Source organism: Pelecanus crispus, chromosome 14 (assembly GCF_030463565.1).
Source record: "Pelecanus crispus isolate bPelCri1 chromosome 14, bPelCri1.pri, whole genome shotgun sequence".
Taxonomy (NCBI): domain Eukaryota; kingdom Metazoa; phylum Chordata; class Aves; order Pelecaniformes; family Pelecanidae; genus Pelecanus; species Pelecanus crispus.
In genome coordinates, this window is record NC_134656.1 from 2,057,609 (window position 1) to 2,075,809 (window position 18,201).

Sequence of the window (18,201 nt, forward strand, 5' to 3'; positions counted from 1 at the left end):
GGGAACGGGGATCGTTTCCTGAATCAGAGCCGCAATCAGCAGCGTTTCAGAGCTGGAGGTATCTGTATCATCAAGCCGGGCTCAGTAATTACTTGGACAAATTAGGCATACATTTTCTATGTGCAACTGTGTTGGCACTTTTTTTTTTCCCTGCTTGAAAACCTTGCTAGAATCTGCAAACTGCCTCTACCACTGGGAAGGGATTGCTGGATTTTTCCTTTATAGGACAAGAAGATGCTGGCCATAATTTCTGATGCCAGCAGTGCGTTGTCCTGCTTATTGCAAAAAATCACCATGAGCAGAAAAAGTTAATCAGAGACAGCAACGCTGCGTGCTCTCTGATAGCTGCTGTCGCCTGCCCCTTCGCCCCGGTGCCGCTGCCTGCATCCTCCTGCCTGCTGCCCGCGATTGATCTATGCTTGCTGGTGTTTTCTGTTTAATTGTTGTCTGGTTTGAATATTGCATGAATCTGTGCCTGATTCATCTGCGCTTCATTGTCGGCTGCTGTTTGTTTTAGGGCAATGCCTGAAATACCACTGGCAGATAAGTGCTAGGCAAATCTAAGGTATTTTTCTTGCTCAGCAAAAGCTGAGGAGTGACCGAGCTGTCCCTCGGTCCGGAAAGGAGCCGGAGCACCCACATCCCTCCAGCACCCGGGGGGTCCCAGTGCAGCACCCGCCGGCCCAGGTGCTGGCTCAGGAGCCCGTGGGGAGCACGGTGCCACCATCCAGACGGATTTTGCTGCGTACCCAGAGCCGCTGGCAGCAAAGCCGTGCTCGGGGCTGCTCCAGAGGTGTCCCTGCTGCCCCGGGCAGAGTCTGGCCCTGGGAGCCCCGCGGATGATGGCACCAGATGCTGGTCCAGAGCCGGAGCAGTGGTCCAGAGCCGGAGCAGTGGTCCAGAGCCAGCCTGGAAGGATGCTCTGTTCTCACCATCACCATGGGATGAAGGCGCAGCCGGCACAGACCCCGCTGGGGCAGGGGGCTGGGGGGCAGGACAGCACCCTCCCTCCCGCCCGCCCCATCAACGCTGGTTCACCCGGCGCCTCCAGCCCTGTCCTGCCAGGGCTCAGCAAGCCCAGGGGGGTCTCAGGGGGACACCCCAACAGGGCCGTGCTTCGGGCTCCGGCCGAGTGCGCTGCTGGGGTTTCTGCTTTCCTCTGTGCCTCCTTTCTTCTGTGCAGATGAGGAGCCGGAGGGAGCTGGAGCCCAGCCCGGCACAGGTGGACACGGCACACGGCGGGGGCCCATGGCCACGCACGCCCTCCGGAGCGGAGCAAGGGGCTGCCAGGCTTTGGGGCAGGACCTGGGGGGGACACCCTGCCCTTTGCAGGGGGGTCGGGGCAGCCCCAGCACCTCTCCGTGCATCCCAGCTGCATTGCAAGCAAAACCAGCAGCAACCTGCTGCGTGAGCACAGCCCGGAGCCGGAGCCTGGAGAAGCCATTTCTCCCCTCCGCAGCTCCGAAGCTCTGGAGAGAAGCTCAGCATCTCCCTCTAACGATGCGCCTCACCCGCAGCCGGACACCCAGCAGTCTGCTCTCGGGGGTGCTGCCTGCTCCCCGGCCACCCCGCAGCCCCACGTCCCCCGCCACCGCTCCTGCTGTCCCATGGCACCCACCCCCCCTTCCCCAGCACCCACCGCTGCGGCAGAAACGAAACCCACAGAGAGGGGGAATCAACCCGGCTCTTGGCCACGGGTTCTCTTGCTTGGCTTTTATTTAGCTCTCATCTGTCCAGGATTGAAAATTTAATAGTTTCCTACACGGCTGCATCAGGAGGGGATGGGGCCGCATCCTGCACGGGGCTCTGGTCTCCACGTAAGGGGGTAACAAGGAGCAAACGTGGACCCTGCACCGGCCGGAATGGGTGCGTGGCTCCATCGCGGCCGTCGGTGCAGAGCCCACGGCTGGGAGCGCCGCTGCTGCAGAGGACGTTATTTTTTCCCTGGTTGTTTCCTTTCCTTTTCTTAAAATTCAATAAATTCTCCCAGCTTTCTTGCTCGTGAGGTTCTAGCGAGGTGAGAAGAGCCAATTTTGCTGCATTTTTGAAAAGGTCAGCATGGGCAGAGGAGGAAATTCCGATTTCTGTGTCCTGGAGGGGCTGGGGGCTGCGCGCAGCGTAGCCCCAAAGCCGTTTCCCTGCAGGCGGAGCCGGGGGGTCACAGCCTCCCCTTAACCCCCCCCAGCAAAGCTCAAACGGGAATTACCCGCTGGCCAGCTCCGGCCGAGCCGATGGACGCAGAGAGGGGAGAGAGCAGCTGCCACGGTCTGGGTCGCTCCGTTGCAGGCAGAGACCAGGCGATGCCTTTCTCTGAGTTGGAGGAAATTTGGATTTGGGAAATTTGGATGAAATTTGGATTTGGGAAATTTGGAGTCTTTGCCTTCAACCCAGCACCAAACCCTTCCTCTGAGGGTGACAGATGTGAGTTATAAACTCCTTTGGCAACGCTGGTGTCGTGGGAATCGCGCTGGTGCAGGAGAGAGAATTCACCTGCTTGGATCCGAGTACCATTTGGTGAATCCGTCGCCCAAACCAAAACAGTTTGAGAATGAGATTTTGTTTCTGAGACCTTTCCATCACCTGGGCCTTGTACAACCCCGCCCTGGGACCCAGCGTGGCCACTGCTGCCGGATCCCGAGGATGCTCCGTGCATCCCGCATCCCCACGCCCCGCCATGTCCTTCCCCGAGCCCTGAGCCAGGCGCTGGTTGGAAACCCCTGCCCAGCCCCCGTCGGCACTCGGGGGTCTGAGCCCTGGGGGGTTCCTGCCCTCCAAATCCTGGTGGCAAATCCCTGGGGTTTGCATCTCCTCCTGCCCCACCAACTCCTTGAGACCACTTGGAGGGCTCTGGGCACAGCTTTCCTCGGGGATTTCAGTGGGGAGACAAAATCCTTTGGGGGCAATCACTGTTTTTGCTAGCTGTGGGCAAACAGCTCATTTTCAGCTCCTCTTCAGCTTCCTCTGTTCAGCCTGGAGAAGAGGAGGCTGAGGGGAGCCCTGATCGCTCTCTGCAGCTCCTGACAGGAGGGGGCAGGGAGGGGGTGTTGGGCTCTTCTCCCAAGTAACCAGCGATAGGACAAGAGGAAATGGGCTCAAGCTGCGTCAGGGGAGGTTTAGATTGGATATTGGGAGAAATTTCTTCACGGAAAGGGTGGTCAGGCATTGGAACAGGCTGCCCAGAGAGGTGGGGGAGTCCCCGTCCCTGGAAGTGTTCAAAAAACGGGCAGAGGTGGCACTTTGGGGACATGGTTTAGTGGGCATGGGGGTGTTGGGTTGATGGTTGGGCTGATGATCTTAGGGGTCCTTTCCAACCTTAATGATTCCTAGTTTGTACTTTCATTAAAAAATAATCCAGCCACCAAGCCAGGAAAGATGAAATTAATTATTACTCTCCCCTTAATTGGTTTAGCGAAGGACTTGGCAGTGTTAGGTGAATGGTTGGACGGGATGATCTTAAAGGTCTTTTCCAACCTAAACGAGTCTATGATTCCATGATTCTATGATTCAATCCCACCCCTGTGGAAATCTCCCAGCTCCTTCACTGAGGAGCAGCATCACCGTGATGGGGCAGGGATGGGGCAGGGATGGACAGGGATGGGGCAGGGACGGGGCAGGGATGGGGAGGGATGGGCAGGGATGGGGCAGGGACAGGGCAGGATGGGGCAGGGATGGACAGGGACGGGGCAGGGATGGGGCAGGGATGGGGCAGGGATGGAGCAGGGATTGGGCAGGGATGGGGCAGGGATGGGGCAGGGATGGGGCAGGGATGGAGCAGGGATTGGGCAGGGATGGGGCAGGGATGGGGCAGGGATGGACAGGGATGGGGCAGGGATGGACAGGGATGGGACAGGGATGGGGCAGGGACGGGGCAGGGATGGGGCAGGGACGGGGCAGGGATGGGGCAGGGACAGGGCAGGATGGGGCAGGGATGGACAGGGATGGGACAGGGATGGGGCAGGGATGGGACAGGGATGGAGCAGGGATTGGGCAGGGATGGGGCAGGGATTGGGCAGGGATGGGGCAGGGATGGGGCAGGGATGGGACAGGGATGGGGCAGGGATGGGACAGGGATGGGACAGGGATGGACAGGGATGGGGTAGGGATGGGGCAGGGATGGACAGGGATGGGACAGGGATGGACAGGGATGGGGTAGGGATGGGGCAGGGATGGACAGCGACGGGGCAGGGATGGGACAGGGATGTGGCAGGGACGGGGCAGGGATGGGGCAGGGATGGGGCAGGGATGGACAGGGATGGGGTAGGGATGGGGCAGGGATGGGGCAGGGACGGGGCAGGGATGGGGCAGGGATGGGGCAGGGACGGGGCAGGGATGGGACAGGGATGGGGCAGGGACGGGGCAGGGACGGGGCAGGGATGGGGCAGGGATGACACTGGGCTGCTGCTGTCCCTCACCAGCCCCAGCCTCCGCCGCTGGCTGCCTTAACCCTGCCCGCAGCCCTGCGCTCTCCCATCCCGCTTCGCACGGCTCGTTAGCCGGGGTTACGCCGCTCACAGACGAGCTTTGGAGACCTTCGGCATCACCACGAGCTGTTACCGGCACTGGAGTGGTAACTACGACCCCAAATCCCCCCGTCCAGCCGCCCACCGGCAAAGATTAGCAGCTTCTTAATTCTCATTTCCGCAGTGGTTCTGTGGAGCTGGGAGGGGATTTAAACACTGGCAACCCCCCAGGCTGAGGCTTGTTCCCGCAGGGCCGTCCGGCGGGACCCCTGACCCCCGTGGAGGTGCTTGTCCCGGAGCGGGTAGGGCTGTAGGCATCTCCTGAGCATCCCTGGGAAGGGCTGGAGGGGCTAAACACGCGGCGCAGGGTCGGGCGTGGGACGAGTCAGAAGAGCAGCAAGTTAAAATAACAGTCTCTTGTTTTATTTCCAGCAGAGGAGCAGGCGGGTGGTGGGCAAGCGCCCGGCTGGGGCGGCCACTGTGACCTGCCCCCGCATCCCTGCCGGCTCCGATGCCCCAGGGGCTTTGGGGTGCTGCCATTTCGGGACACCCCCCCCGCCCCCCGGCCCCACAGCCCTGCCCTTGTCACTGGAGGGGGAACGTGGGGAGGTGACAGCATCCACCCAGCCCCCAAATCCTCGCTTTTACGCATCGTTGCTCCTTACCTGCCCGCATGAGTGGTCTGCGGCTCCGGGCAGGAGGGGTTCGGGTGGTGTCAGGGTTAACGTTGTCACCTTAATGACAAGCTGGGTCATTAGGACGGTGCCTGGGTTTGGTGGCACTGTCACCAGCCCCTGGGCAGGTCAGGACGAGCATTTGCAAATGCCCAGAGGAGAAGAGCTCTGCAAAGAGCTGGTGGGAGCGCGGAGGGCATGGGAGGGAGCGTGACTGGGGCCGGGGGGGACGTGGCACCCAGGAACCCCCAGCCTCACCCCGGGCAGCCCCCGGCACCGCCCGGCAGCATCCCCAGCTACTCCCACCCGGCCCCTGCTCCGGCTCCCCCGTCTGCCTGCAAACGAGGACGGATGAAGGACGAGCTCCTGGCACAGCTTCCTCCGGGCCACGGCACCCTCCCCACGCATCCACCCTGCCTTTGCTCCCAGATTTTCCAGCTCCGATGACTCAGCTCCCTTTTTAACTCACCGAGTGGAGCCGGGTGCTGGTGGCTTGGCCCCGCTTTTAAATTCTTTTTGGCTGCTTGGGTCATCTTATTAGCTACTGATAACGTTACCTCCTAGGACGCTGGAAGTCAGCCCAGTCTGAAGAGAAAACTCAAGCTCCCTAAATAAGCTCCGAGGTACGGACGCAAGCCGCCGGGTGCTGGGATGTCGCCCATATGCATAACGCTTCACCGTCCTGTGCATGGCTCTGAGCCGTCCTGGGAATAACTGTGCTTGATTTGTCCGTGATGCTGAGCCCTGCCTGTCGCCGCTTCCTTTTTTCCATCTCTTTCCCTGTCATCCGTCAGGCTCAGGTGGGCAAAAGTTCGTCTGTCCCAGCGGCTGTTTTGCTAATTTTCCTCCAGCCCAGAGCCACGTCTGCTGGAGGAAACGTCCCATCTCTGCACAGAAATGTGTTCATAAAAAAGAAAGAGAAAGAAGAAGAAGGAGAGAAGCTCCGGAGCGGCTGGGAAGCTGTCTCTTCGTATTCCGAGTGTGCGGTTCAGGTCTCGTATCGGCGGTGCACAGCCCATCCCAGAGGTGCTCGGTTCACAGTGTTGGTGCAATCTGCCAAACAGACGGATCAGCTAGGAGACATTTCCAAAAGAAGCTGGAACAAGGCAGGAGAGGAAGGAATAAACAGCCTGCAGGGTGGCACGTTCCAGCTCACCCACTGCCAGCCCTGGAGAATCCCGTCCCTTCCGTGCGAAATGCCACTAATGGATTTCGGGCTGTCCACTGCAGCCCGGCCCCGTGCACTGCAACTTGTGCACTGCAACTTGTGCACTGCAACCTGTGCACTGCAACCTGTGCACTGCAGCCCGGCCCTGTGCACTGCAACCTGTACACTGCAACTTGTGCACTGCAACTTGTGCACTGCAGCCTGTGCACTGCAGCCCGGCCCTGTGCACTGCAACCTGTACACTGCAACTTGTGCACTGCAGCCTGTGCACTGCAGCCTGTGCACTGCAGCCTGTGCACTGCAGCCCGGCCCTGTGCACTGCAACCTGTACACTGCAACTTGTGCACTGCAACCTGTGCACTGCAGCCCGGCCCTGTGCACTGCAACCTGTGCGCTGCAACTTGTGCACTGCAACCTGGCCCTGTGCACCATAACTTGTGCGCTGCAACCTGGCCCCGTGCACTGCAACCCGTGCACCACAACCTGTGCACCACGACCTGCGCTCCACACCCCATCCCAGCCACAGTGTGGGTTGCATTTGCATCAGCGACACGCAGGTGGGTGCCTCTGGCTTTGGCAGCCCCCCAGCCGCTGCTCCTCCTGTCCAGACGGCTGCAGGAGGGACGCAGCCTCCCCAGGGTTGGCCTTCGTGGCCTCTCTCTGCGCTCGGCCTCCTGCCGGCCCTACCTTGGCTGAGCAGCTGCAGGTTTCGGACCTCCTCGCGCACCTGGAGCTGCAGGACCTGCTGCAGGACCTCCTGCCGCTGCGCCTCGTGAGCGATGCCCATGCGCTGCAGCTTCTCCCCGTTCAGCCGCAGCAGCGCCCGACCTGCAAACACGGTGTCGCTCAGCGCCGCGGCGGGGACACCGGAAAAGTGCAACTCGATGGGAACCCGTGTTCACGTGGGAACAAGGAAGGGAAAGGGAAGAAAATCCTAAAATGTTCTTTCACCACCTGGACCCACAGGGATGGAGAAGCCTCGCAGCTGGCCCCGCTTTTGGGTGGCAGCTCGAGGTCCCCAGCCTCGGGACAGGTACTGGCTTCAGCAATCACGTAACCCATCCCCGCAGGCAGGAGCTTTCCATTTCTCCGCTCCACCTCCCGCATCAGGGATGTTTTTTCGAGCACACGGTCCCCGCGCGGGCTGGCCGTCCCGGGGGAGCAGGGGTACCCATCAAAACGCATTAGCGTCGCTGCCACCAGCGCCGGCGAGCCACTCTCCTCCAGTCCGGGGGCTATTAGACGAGGGATTTACAACCCGCTTTTGTCCTTGTTTCCCAGCGTACATTTGCTAATGCTGCCTTTGTTTGCCATGCAAGGGCCGGCTGGGCTCTTGCATTAGGGCTTCGCATCCCTTGCAGGCAGCTCCAGTGCTCCCTTCCCCGCTGCTTTCTCCTGGCCCTGGCAGAGCTCTGCCCGGCCACGCACGCGCCGCGGTCAGACCGGGATGATGCTCGTGCACAGGAGTCAAAGCCAGGGTCCCCGAGGGGCGCAGGGGAGGGAGCAGGTCCTAGAGGTAAGTGTCCTCCAAGGACTTGGCTGGGAGTTGGATTCAGACCTGGAGGAAGGCATTTGCAACGTGGGCTCCAGCTGAGCGGAGATCTTTCCTCTTCTGCAAAGATTTTCAGTATTTTGAAAACTATAAAAATATTCTTATTATATTAACCTAGGCGAGGAGAAGACGCTTCCCCATCTTCTAAGCCACAATCTTCCCTGGGCAATTTATGCTGATTTTAAACAACCTCCAGCCTGTCCTGGAGCTCACCCTGGTGGCGGATGCCTCCTGCCCAGCCCGGGTGGGTGTCCCCGTGCCCGGTGCCGTGGGGCGGCTGTCACCCCAGCTGCATCTCCGTGGGGAGAGGGGACAGAAATGGGGGGTACGTCTGTCTTCCGAATCACCAACCTCCAAACAGCCCCTTCTCAGGAGCACGTGCCAACGGCAATTAGTACCGGCCATTAAGTGGGGGTGTCTACGGTACCTGTGATGGCGTGGTGGGAGAACGCCTCAACGTAGATGAGATAGTTATGTGGGCAGTGCTTCTTCAGCCATTTGCACACATCCTGCTGGGTCCACAGCACCACCGGCTTGGCCAGGCTGCCCAGCGTGGGGCTGGTGTGGTAGATGCCATAGTGGTCGCAGGCACGGCCCTGTGGGGAGTGGGAAGGGAGGGGGTTAGCGGGATTCGGCCCCATGAGGAGGAAAATGCCTTGGCCGGGAAGTCAGCCCACGGGGATGGGGGAGATGCTGGCCGGCGGCACGGCGCTGCGGTGATGCCGGCAGACTTTGGTTTTGCACCCTCCGGAGTCCCTGGGCTCGCCCTGAAATAGCAACATCAGAGAAACCAGTGAGGGAGGTGGGGGGAGCGGGGACGGGAGGCTGAGGTGAGGGTCCTGCCCTACATAGCCCCCCCACCCAGGAGCTCCCTGGCCCTCCTGCTGCAGGCAGGAGCCCCGGTTCCCCTCCCCTACACATCTCCCAGCTCAGCAGAGCACACAGGCTCGGGAGACCTCCTGGGGGTCCCCAGGGTCCCCCCCTCACCAGGCAGAGAAAGGTGCTTGCTGGCAGCTCTCCGTGGGGAAGGAGGCAGCGAGGTCCCAGGGGACAGTGGGTACTGGTGCAAAGCCATCCCCACCAGAAGTCAGTACCAGTGCAAAGCCATCCTTATCCAGAAGTTGGTACCCATGCAAAGCCATCCTTATCCAGAAGTCAGTACCGGTGCAAAGCCATCCCCACCCAGAAGTTGGTACCCGTGCAAAGCCATCCTTATCCAGAAGTCAGTACCGGTGCAAAGCCATCCCCACCCAGAAGTTGGTACCCGTGCAAAGCCATCCTTATCCAGAAGTCAGTACCAGTGCAAAGCCATCCCCACCCAGAAGTTGGTACCGGTGCAAAGCCATCCCTACCCAGCAGAACCCAGGAAAGCAGGCAGCAGCCAGCTGGTGCCCTGGAGCAGGAGGGACTCTCCCTTTCTCTCCTGCTCAGCCTCCTTCAACCCTGAGCTGACCGGCCACGACGAGGTCCTGCAGCCTCGCGGGCGTCTAAAGCCACCTCTGAACCCCACAGCTCTTTCTTGGGGTGCTGCCATGCCAGCAGACACCCGGGACAAACCAGGGTTGCAGTCCTCAGCACCCCGATGTGCCCTGGCCACCCTCCACCTCCCAGAGACCTCTGCCAGCACCCTCGCCTCTTGCCCGCACTGCCCTGGCCCCCAGCACCGGCCGCTTGCTCTGGCACCGGCCGCCCGGCCGGCCTCGGTGCCCGGCAGGCACTTGCCTGCTGGCAGGATGGGCCCAGGACCTGCAGAGCAGAGGGGATGGAAGGGGAGAAGCGGTGCCCACGGGGAGATGGGGCTGGTCTGCTGGCATCTCTCCCTCCCTCCAGCTGCCTGCTGGAGCGGCCGGTCTTTCCCCGAGCTGCCCGGTAGCTCCATTTCCTTGCCCATGTCACAGCGACTCCAGCCTCACGAGGTTTTTGCAGCCTGGGTTTATCTCGGTACGGAGCAAAGCAAACGTCTTGAGCTGTAACAGCGCAGAGGGACGAGCCCGCTTCTCCTGGGGGGATCCTCAAATGGAAATGGGCCTGGGGGATGCAGAAATCCACCGTTTCCTGGTTTTAGCACCCACGGGAGATTGGTGAGCTCTCTGCTGCCGGTGATGCCAAGACTTCATCCTCGAGCAGCATCAGCAAACATCGCTCCTCCAAAGCAACTCCCTGCGCCCGAGCTGCCAGGACCATGGGCTGGACGGCAGGCAGGTGGGGATGGGAAACGGGGACCGTATTGTCCCGAGGGGACCGGATTGTCACGATCCCTGCCGGCACGGTCCTCGCCCATGTCCAGGACACGGCAGGGGCACGGCGCTGCGGGAACATACCAGCATGGGAAAGGTCGACAGCGCTTGGACCGCGAGTATGCCAATGACGACCTCCATGTGTGAATATTGGCTAATTAAGCATGCCTAATAGAGGAGCAGAGATAATTAGTGTGACAGGGACTCCAGACATCCCGCGGTTGCTGAAACTAATGACACGTCCCTGAGAGATGCCGAAGAGGAGGTGGCGGAGGGCAGTGGGTTCCGGGACATCTCCCCTCGCCCCGTGCCAGGAACTGCTCACCCCGCAGAGCCCAGCCAGCCGGGCAGGAGCTGCTGCCGGCACCCAGAGAAGCATTTTAGGGCCTCAAGCTGCGCCAGGGGAGGTTTAGATTGGATATTAGGAAAAGTTTCTTCATGGAAAGAGTGGTCAGGCATTGGAACAGGCTGCCCAGAGAGGTGGGGGAGTCCCCATCCCTGGAGGGGTTAAAAAAACGGGCAGAGGTGGCACTTGGGGACATGGTTTAGTGGGCATGGGGGTGTTGGGTTGATGGTTGGAGTGATGATCTTAGAGATCCTTTCCAACCTTAATGATTCCTAGTTCTACTTTCATTAAAAAATAATCCAGCCACCAAGCCAGGAAAGATGAAATTAATTATTACTCTCCCCTTAATTGGTTTAGTCGTGGATTTTGGTACTGTTAGGTTAATGGTTGGACTGGATGATCTTAAAGGGCTTTTCCAACCTAAACGATTCGATGATTCCATGATTCTATGATTTGGGCTTGGAAATGCTCAAGGAGGGCTCGCCTGTGGCAGCCGGGGACATTCGAGCGAGAGGGAAGAAGGCAAAGTTGGGAGACTGTAAATTAATAACCAAGGAGCCTATCTCCAAAGCCGATGGAAAATGCGGCAGACGATGCACACAATTTGGTTTCCCAACCAAACCGAACCTCACCTTTGGGGGGACCCCCGGTAGCTGCCTGCTCCCCCCAGACACGTCCCGGGAGCCGCCTGCCCTCAGGAGCAGCCCCAGCCTGCGCCGGCTGCTCGGCTCCTTCACACTTGGTTGAGCACGCCGGAGAGCGTGCCGTGGGGAGGAGCGGGCGATTTGCTCTGGATTCGCTAACGAACACTGATGAGAAGCGGAGAGGCTGCGGAAAATAACAGCCAGCTTCCCGCGCGCTTCCCGCAGCGATTATCCAACTCGCCCTCAGAGGCACGGGGGAAGAGGTGACAAACAACCTGCAATTTCCCTGGCCACGCTCACACCCGCAAACGCTTCGCCCATCAGACATAGCCCCGTGCTGGAGACCCATCTCAGCATCCCGAAACACTGCGCTGCCGGCTTGGGGTGCATCATCCTCCGCGGCGGAGCGAAGACCCCCCCTGAGCGAGCCCCTGCGCTCCCTGGGTGGGAAGCGGAGGTGTAATGAATCACAGGGGCTCGTTTTCCAGCCGGTTGAGCCGCGCTGTCTCTCTGATGAACTCTCAGCCGTGAATATCGAGCGCCGGGGTTGAGGAGAGCAGGCGGGAGGGCCCGGAGGCTGCTCCCGCGGGGACGCAGGAGGTGGCTGGGGGGAGCCGGGCAGTGGGAGCCGTCCCCTGGGAGCTGCAAGGAGCAGCTCACGTCACCTCCCTTCTTTCAGGCATTTTTGCTTGCTTATGGCAAAATTAAAGCCTTTCTCCCCCTGACAAATCCCCCTGGGAGGCACATAGAGGCAGACGAGGGAGAGCCATGAAGTGGCTGGCGTGTCCCTGTGCAGGCAGCGCTGTGCAGGGAGCATCGTGCAGGCAGCATCGTGCAGGCAGCGTTGTGCAGGGAGCATCGTGCAGGCAGCATTGTGCAGGCAGCATCGTGCAGGCAGCATCGTGCAGGCAGCGTTGTGCAGGCAGCATCATGCAGGCAGTGCTGTGCAGGCAGCGCTGTGCAGGCAGCATTGTGCAGGCAGCATTGTGCAGGCAGCATTGTGCAGGCAGCGCTGTGCAGGCAGCGCTGTGCAGGCAGCATCGTGCAGACAGCATTGTGCAGGCAGCATCGTGCAGGCAGCATCGTGCAGGCAGCTTCGTGCAGGCAGCTTCGTGCAGGCAGCATCGTGCAGACAGCATTGTGCAGGCAGCGCTGTGCAGGCAGCATCGTGCAGGCAGTGCTGTGCAGGCAGTGCTGTGCAGACAGCGCTATGCAGGCAGCACCGTGCAGGCAGCGCTGTGCAGGCAGCATCGTGCAGGCAGCATTGTGCAGGCAGCATCGTGCAGACAGCATCGTGCAGGCAGCATTGTGCAGGCAGCGTTGTGCAGGCAGCGCTGTGCAGGCAGCGCTGTGCAGGCAGCATCGTGCAGGCAGCGCTGTGCAGGCAGCATCGTGCAGACAGCATCGTGCAGGCAGCATCGTGCAGGCAGCTTCGTGCAGGCAGCATTGTGCAGGCAGCACTGTGCAGGCAGCATCGTGCAGGCAGCATTGTGCAGGCAGCATCGTGCAGACAGCATCGTGCAGGCAGCTTCGTGCAGGCAGCATCGTGCAGGCAGCATTGCGCAGGCAGTGCTGTGCAGGCAGCATCGTGCAGACAGCGCTATGCAGGCAGCATTGTGCAGGCAGCATTGTGCAGGCAGCTTCGTGCAGGCAGCGCTGTGCAGGCAGCATCGTGCAGACAGCGCTATGCAGGCAGCATTGTGCAGGCAGCGCTGTGCAGGCAGCATCATGCAGGCAGCGCTGTGCAGGCAGCATCGTGCAGACAGCGCTATGCAGGCAGCATTGTGCAGGCAGCTTCGTGCAGGCAGCGCTGTGCAGGCAGCACTGTGCAGACAGCGCTATGCAGGCAGCATTGTGCAGGCAGCTTCGTGCAGGCAGCGCTGTGCAGGCAGCACTGTGCAGACAGCGCTATGCAGGCAGCATTGTGCTGGCAGCGCTGTGCAGGCAGCATCGTGCAGGCAGCGCTGTGCAGGCAGCGCTCTGCCCATGCTTTTTGCAGAGGTGCGAGAGGAAAGGGGCCACTGGGGTGCCTGGAGGGGCGATGGGGACGAGAGGCACAGCGCTGCCGGGACAGGGGGTCCCGAGGGGCTGCCGCTCCTGTGAGCATCGCAGCGCGACGGTGGGACTGCATCCGTCCCTGCTCCCCTCTGGCACCAAACCAGCCAGGCCCTCGAGATGGAAAAGCATCTCCATATTGGAGGCTGGAAGCCGGGCAGTTCGATTTGCCCCGGTTTCTTTCCAGCTGCCTCCCAACACGGCTCCCAGGGCGTTATGGAGGGGGTGGGAAGCAGCAGGAGCCGCTCACGGGGAAGACGCTCCTTCCCACGGCCGTGCAGAAGCAGGGCAGCGAGGCAAATGGCTGGAAAGCTTCAGCTCACAGCCTCATTAATGCACTAAAGCTCTGAATTTTAGGAGGTCAATGGTCCAAACCTGGCTGAGACATACCCAAGCGCTCAGGGATTTTAAGGCGTTTGAAGGAACTTGGTTCTGGCACATTTACTGCAAAATTGTATTAAGTCCCAGCTCCAAGTGTGGAGGGGAGGTGACGCACAGAGCTCACCCCGGCGCAGGCTCCAGCCTGATGACAATAATTAAATTATTGTATTTATATATATTACTATAATTAAATGCCCAATAATCATGAGAGCTTTCAGCAAAATGGGATCGGAAGGCCTGATCCTGCAGAGAAAGAGGAGATGCTCCTGCAGGGAATCGATGGGATGGGGGCGGACAGGAGGAGCCGCGCTCCCCTGGGCAGCCCCGGGGCAGGGGCTGGGGGGTGGGGAGGAGCCCGGCGGGTACCTGCAAGCCCTCGGTGCCCGGCTGCCGCAGGAGCTTGACGGTCCGGCCGCTGTCGGCCCGCTGGCTCCGGCCGTCGTGCCAGGTGAGGCTGCTGCCCGGATTCCTCTGCAGGCGGTAGCTGAGGTTTTCGGCCGAGACCGTGTGCTCCAGGAGGCTGCGGCAGAAGCTGAAGTGAGCGGCGGCAGCTGCGGAGGGAAGGCGGGTGAGAGACAGGCACCCGAAAACGCCTCTTCTACCCCACAGGACCCGCCGAGCTCGGCTGTACCCCCCATTGCCAAAATCTCCCCCCTCCCGCTTTCCCTTCCCATTTCCAGGGAGAAAACCCATCAGGAACCAGCCGGCTGGCGCCGGGAGCTGGCAGGCACCGACAAGATGTTTGCCCACACAAAGCCCTCGCGAGCGATGCTTGTTTCGACACCCGCCTGCCGAGCAGACGTGGGGACCCGCAGCTGATCTTCACCACGTGGTTGTAACCTCCTGCTCGTCACCGCCGCTCCGCCGGGCGAGGCGCCGGGAGGGGGCCAAGGGGAAGAGCCACTTTTCTTGGACCAGGCTGACATTAAGCTGCCGCCGCCGAGGGATGGCGAGCAGAAAAAGCCCACCCCGGGCAGCCCGATGGAGAAAGGGGCGCAGGTTGGTCCCCCCCGCCCCAGCGCAGACCGCGGCTGCTTGGGGACGGCTGCTGCCACGCAGGCGCCCAAACCCGCGCACCCGAGCGATGGCCGAACACGTGCCAGCCCATCTGCGGTGGCCCACGAAGGGCCGTTTACCCACGGTGAGGGGCTTTTGTCCCCCATCCCTTGTGTTTTAATGCGCTGGGGGTATTCAGGTTGCAACGAGGATGCAAAGCTTTCCTTCGGCGGGGGGCTGACGGGACGCGGCTGCTGTGGGAGGAGGATGGATGGGTATTAGGGGCTCAGCGCTCGTCTGCTCCGGATAAAAGCCAGCCGGCTTGACATAAGCAGCGCTGATCCGCAGAAGCAAAGACCAGAGCATCCCCCAGCTCACCTGCTGCCATCACAGCAAAGCCCGGCAAGGCATGAAACCACCAAAAGCGGAGCAGCACCCGAAGGAGATCCACCTCCGGGATAACCCACCCTGGGAGAGCGGAAGGGCTGGAGAAAACCTGCCGCAGCTCATTTTCATAATTAGTGGGTTTTAAGGGGGAAGAGGTTTCAAAGAGACCTCCCGCGCGCGCCTTCACGCAATGGGAGACCAACCGGCCAAAAGAATCCTAGAATCGTTTAGGTTGGAAAAGACCTTTAAGATCATCCAGTCCAACCATTAACCTACACTACCAAGTCCACACTAAACCAATTAAGGGGAGAGTAGACTAAACCATGTCCCAAAGTGCCACGTCTGCCCCTTTTTTGAAAAGAAGTCAAAACGGAGCAGGAAACAGTTGTCGATGTGTCCGCGTGTCCCAGGTTATCCAGACCACATCACACCGCCTTGCTCATTAATTGCACCCAGCGACAAGCATTGGCACGGGGAAACTGAGGCAGAGGACCCGACCGACGGCTGGGGGAGCGATTTTACAGAAAACAAGCTGAAGAGAGATCCTCGGAGAGGCTCGGTGCGGAGCAGAGGCAGAGCTGGCAGGGGCGGGCTCTGCGCCTGTCTCGGGCGATGGGGATGTCTCCGGTGGCTTCCTACAGCCTCGGACACCCCGGACCTGGAGGGCGAGGACCGCAGCGGGTTGTGCTCCCTCCAGCCAAGGACACCCGAGATGCCCGCGGCTGTCCTGCCCCCGGCACCCCCAACACCCAGCCCTGCCGCGGCCGTGCTGGGCTACCCCCGAGGTGAAAGCCGCCTGTCCCACCGAGCGTTGGAGGCAGATATGGACCTGGCTGGTCCGGAGGGGCTGGTGCCAGAGCTATGTGCTTTGGCTGTGCTGGGGCTTCCCCAGGGCTCACTGCAGAAAGGCTCGGTGAGGGAGCGGCGGGGAATGGGGCTCCGGCCACCGGCGGGATGTATATCCATGGGGGGCTATAGAGCATCTGCTGCCAGCAGCAGGACGCGGGCATCTACGCTCCCCAGCGAACAGGGCTGGAGGCGAGAGAGCCGGAGCGAGAGCAGATGGGGGAGAGGGGGGAAAGGCGAAGGGAAAAACAAGTCGAGAAGAAAGGCAGGGCTGGGAACGCTGGCGGCACCGCTCCCCGTTGGGGGCTGGCAGCTGGAGCCCGGAGCCCCCGGCAGCTCCTCCGGCAGCTCCTCCGGCAACTCCTCCGCAGCCTCCCGCTCCCCCAGCCCAGCCCTTGGGTCCCAACTTTCCCCATCGCCCGGCGGCACTCGCCACGGGTGAGGGCAGGGGGTGCTGAGCCAGGGCACGCGGCAGCGTTTCGGAGCAAGGGAAGGATGGGGGCAGAAGACCCCCGCGGCAGGGCAGCCCCTGGGCTGGCTCCACGCAGGGACACGGGGGTGGCCTCCGACATGGGCTCTCCTCTCCTTCCCGTGCCCTGCACCGGAGCAGCCACGGCAACGCCACGAGCACCCAGCCGCCCTCCATCCCCTCTGCTCCTTTTCTGCTGAGCCACAGGCTGTGCCCGCCGGCCGAGGATGCACATGCAGTGTCTTCCCCCCACCCCGCCGGCCCTGCAGCCCCCCGGTCCTGCCCTGCAGCCCCCCCCCGGCCATGCCCCGCAGCCCTGCTCACCTGGCTCGGGTGGTCCCTGTGAGCTGCGGATGGTGGAGACGCAGCAGAGGGATGGCCGGCCCTGCTGCATCTCGGCGGGAGGAGGGATGTGCTCGAGCGCTCGGCAGCACCGGCTGTCACGAGCACGGCTCCATCCCTGCCTCCCCTCATACCTCGTCCACACCTGACTGACTCCCCCGATCGTCTCCCTCCCGCTGCCAATAAATGGTGGCTGCACGCTGGCCCTGGCTCCGGCACCGGGCGGCCCCCAGCCAGCCTCGCATGAGGAGGGGGGTGAATTACACCCCTTCCCCGCCACGCCGTGGGCGTTTGATCCAGACAGATACTCGGCGTTTTCCCCGCACGCTCCCGCCTAATCCCATGGCACGGCCAGCTGGCACCGGGATGGGTGGGAAGCGTGGGGGGCTACCGAGGGTGATGCCGGACCCGCTGGGCATCAAAGCACCCCGGGGCCGAGTGGAGCCGTGGCAAGCTCGTGCGTGGCAGCACCAGGGTCACCGGTGACGTGGGGTGTTTGGGATGCAGGAGGCGCTGGGGAAAGAAAAGAGGGAGCGTGGCGATGAGCATCCTTCCCAGGCAGGGGCTGCTCCTGCACCCGGCCAAAGCCATTGTGGTTATGGCCACGTTTGGGGGCTGGGCGGAAGGGGGGTGCCCGCAGCCAGCAGCACGGGTCAGTGAGCAATCGCTGTGCTGAGCGTGGGGAACGGCGCCTTGAAACGGGGCTGCAGGAGCCTTCGGGCTGGCTCAGCCCGAGCTGGAGCAGAGGGGGGAGAGCTTGGCTCTGGTCCCCAAATGGCCGCTGTGCCCCAGTCTTTCTGGGTCCCCACGAGCCGGTCCGTGGTCCCTGCAGCTCGTCTGGCGGCCCCGTGCGATGGACAACCTGCCGCCTGCTGCGGGCTGGGGAATCGCCACCAGCTCGTTTTCCCCTCGGTGGCTTTTTGAGCCATTTTGCGCCTCTCCCCAGCCAGGGGAGCCCAGGGGCTGGGTCACCGCAGGGGGACCAGCAGCTGCCTGCCCTGGGCGGTGGGACGGGGTCTGCGGCAGCGGCAGGGACAGACGCCGCTCCCTCCCCTCCGCCGGCACACCACCGCTCCCTGCCTTTCCCTCTCCAGACACTTTGATGGCTGGTGAAACGTGAGCGCTGGAGAGGCTGCGAGCAGCAGCAGTCGCTGCTGGGGAGAGGGATGGGAAACCTCCCGGGGACGGAGAGCGCGGGGACGGACGTGGCAGCACGCAACGAGCCGGGTGGTGAAGGCATCCCCGGCTCGGTCCCGAGGTGGGCACGGGCTGACCGCTTCCAGCAAACTGGCTTCGAGCTGACTTTCCGTGGGTGCCGCCGGCTCGCAAGCGTCCGGGACCCGGCCCGGGGGAAGCGGCGTCAGGCAGCCAAGCTGCAGGAGGAGCAGGCAGGGGCATGGAGCGGGGAGCCCAGCGCCCGGACAGGCAACACACTGCCCACATCCAGCTCCCTCCTCTGCCACCACTTCCCAGCATGGCCTCGGGGACATCCCTGCGTCTTCGACACCGTCGCACACGTGGGCGTCCCACAGACCTGCCCTCCCGCCGGGGCTGTGTCTGCCCGCAGCTGCCGGGGGGGCAGCCAGGCTTCCCGGGGTCAGCCAGGCTTCCGGGGATTAACGGCAGTCCCTGGGAGAAGCTTGG

The 18,201-nt window shown here is 62.0% G+C and overlaps 1 protein-coding gene across 1 annotated transcript; it reads right to left on the minus strand.

The window, feature by feature from the left end:
- Positions 1-6,122: 6,122 nt before the first annotated feature.
- On the minus strand, positions 6,123-16,609 carry SAMD10 (sterile alpha motif domain containing 10). Its single transcript, XM_075721331.1, has 5 exons — positions 16,540-16,609; positions 13,884-14,068; positions 8,282-8,450; positions 6,990-7,130; positions 6,123-6,187 (listed from the first exon to the last, which is right to left on the minus strand). The coding sequence occupies exons 1-5, from the start codon at positions 16,607-16,609 to the stop codon at positions 6,123-6,125; spliced, it is 630 nt and encodes a 209-aa protein (XP_075577446.1).
- Positions 16,610-18,201: the final 1,592 nt, after the last annotated feature.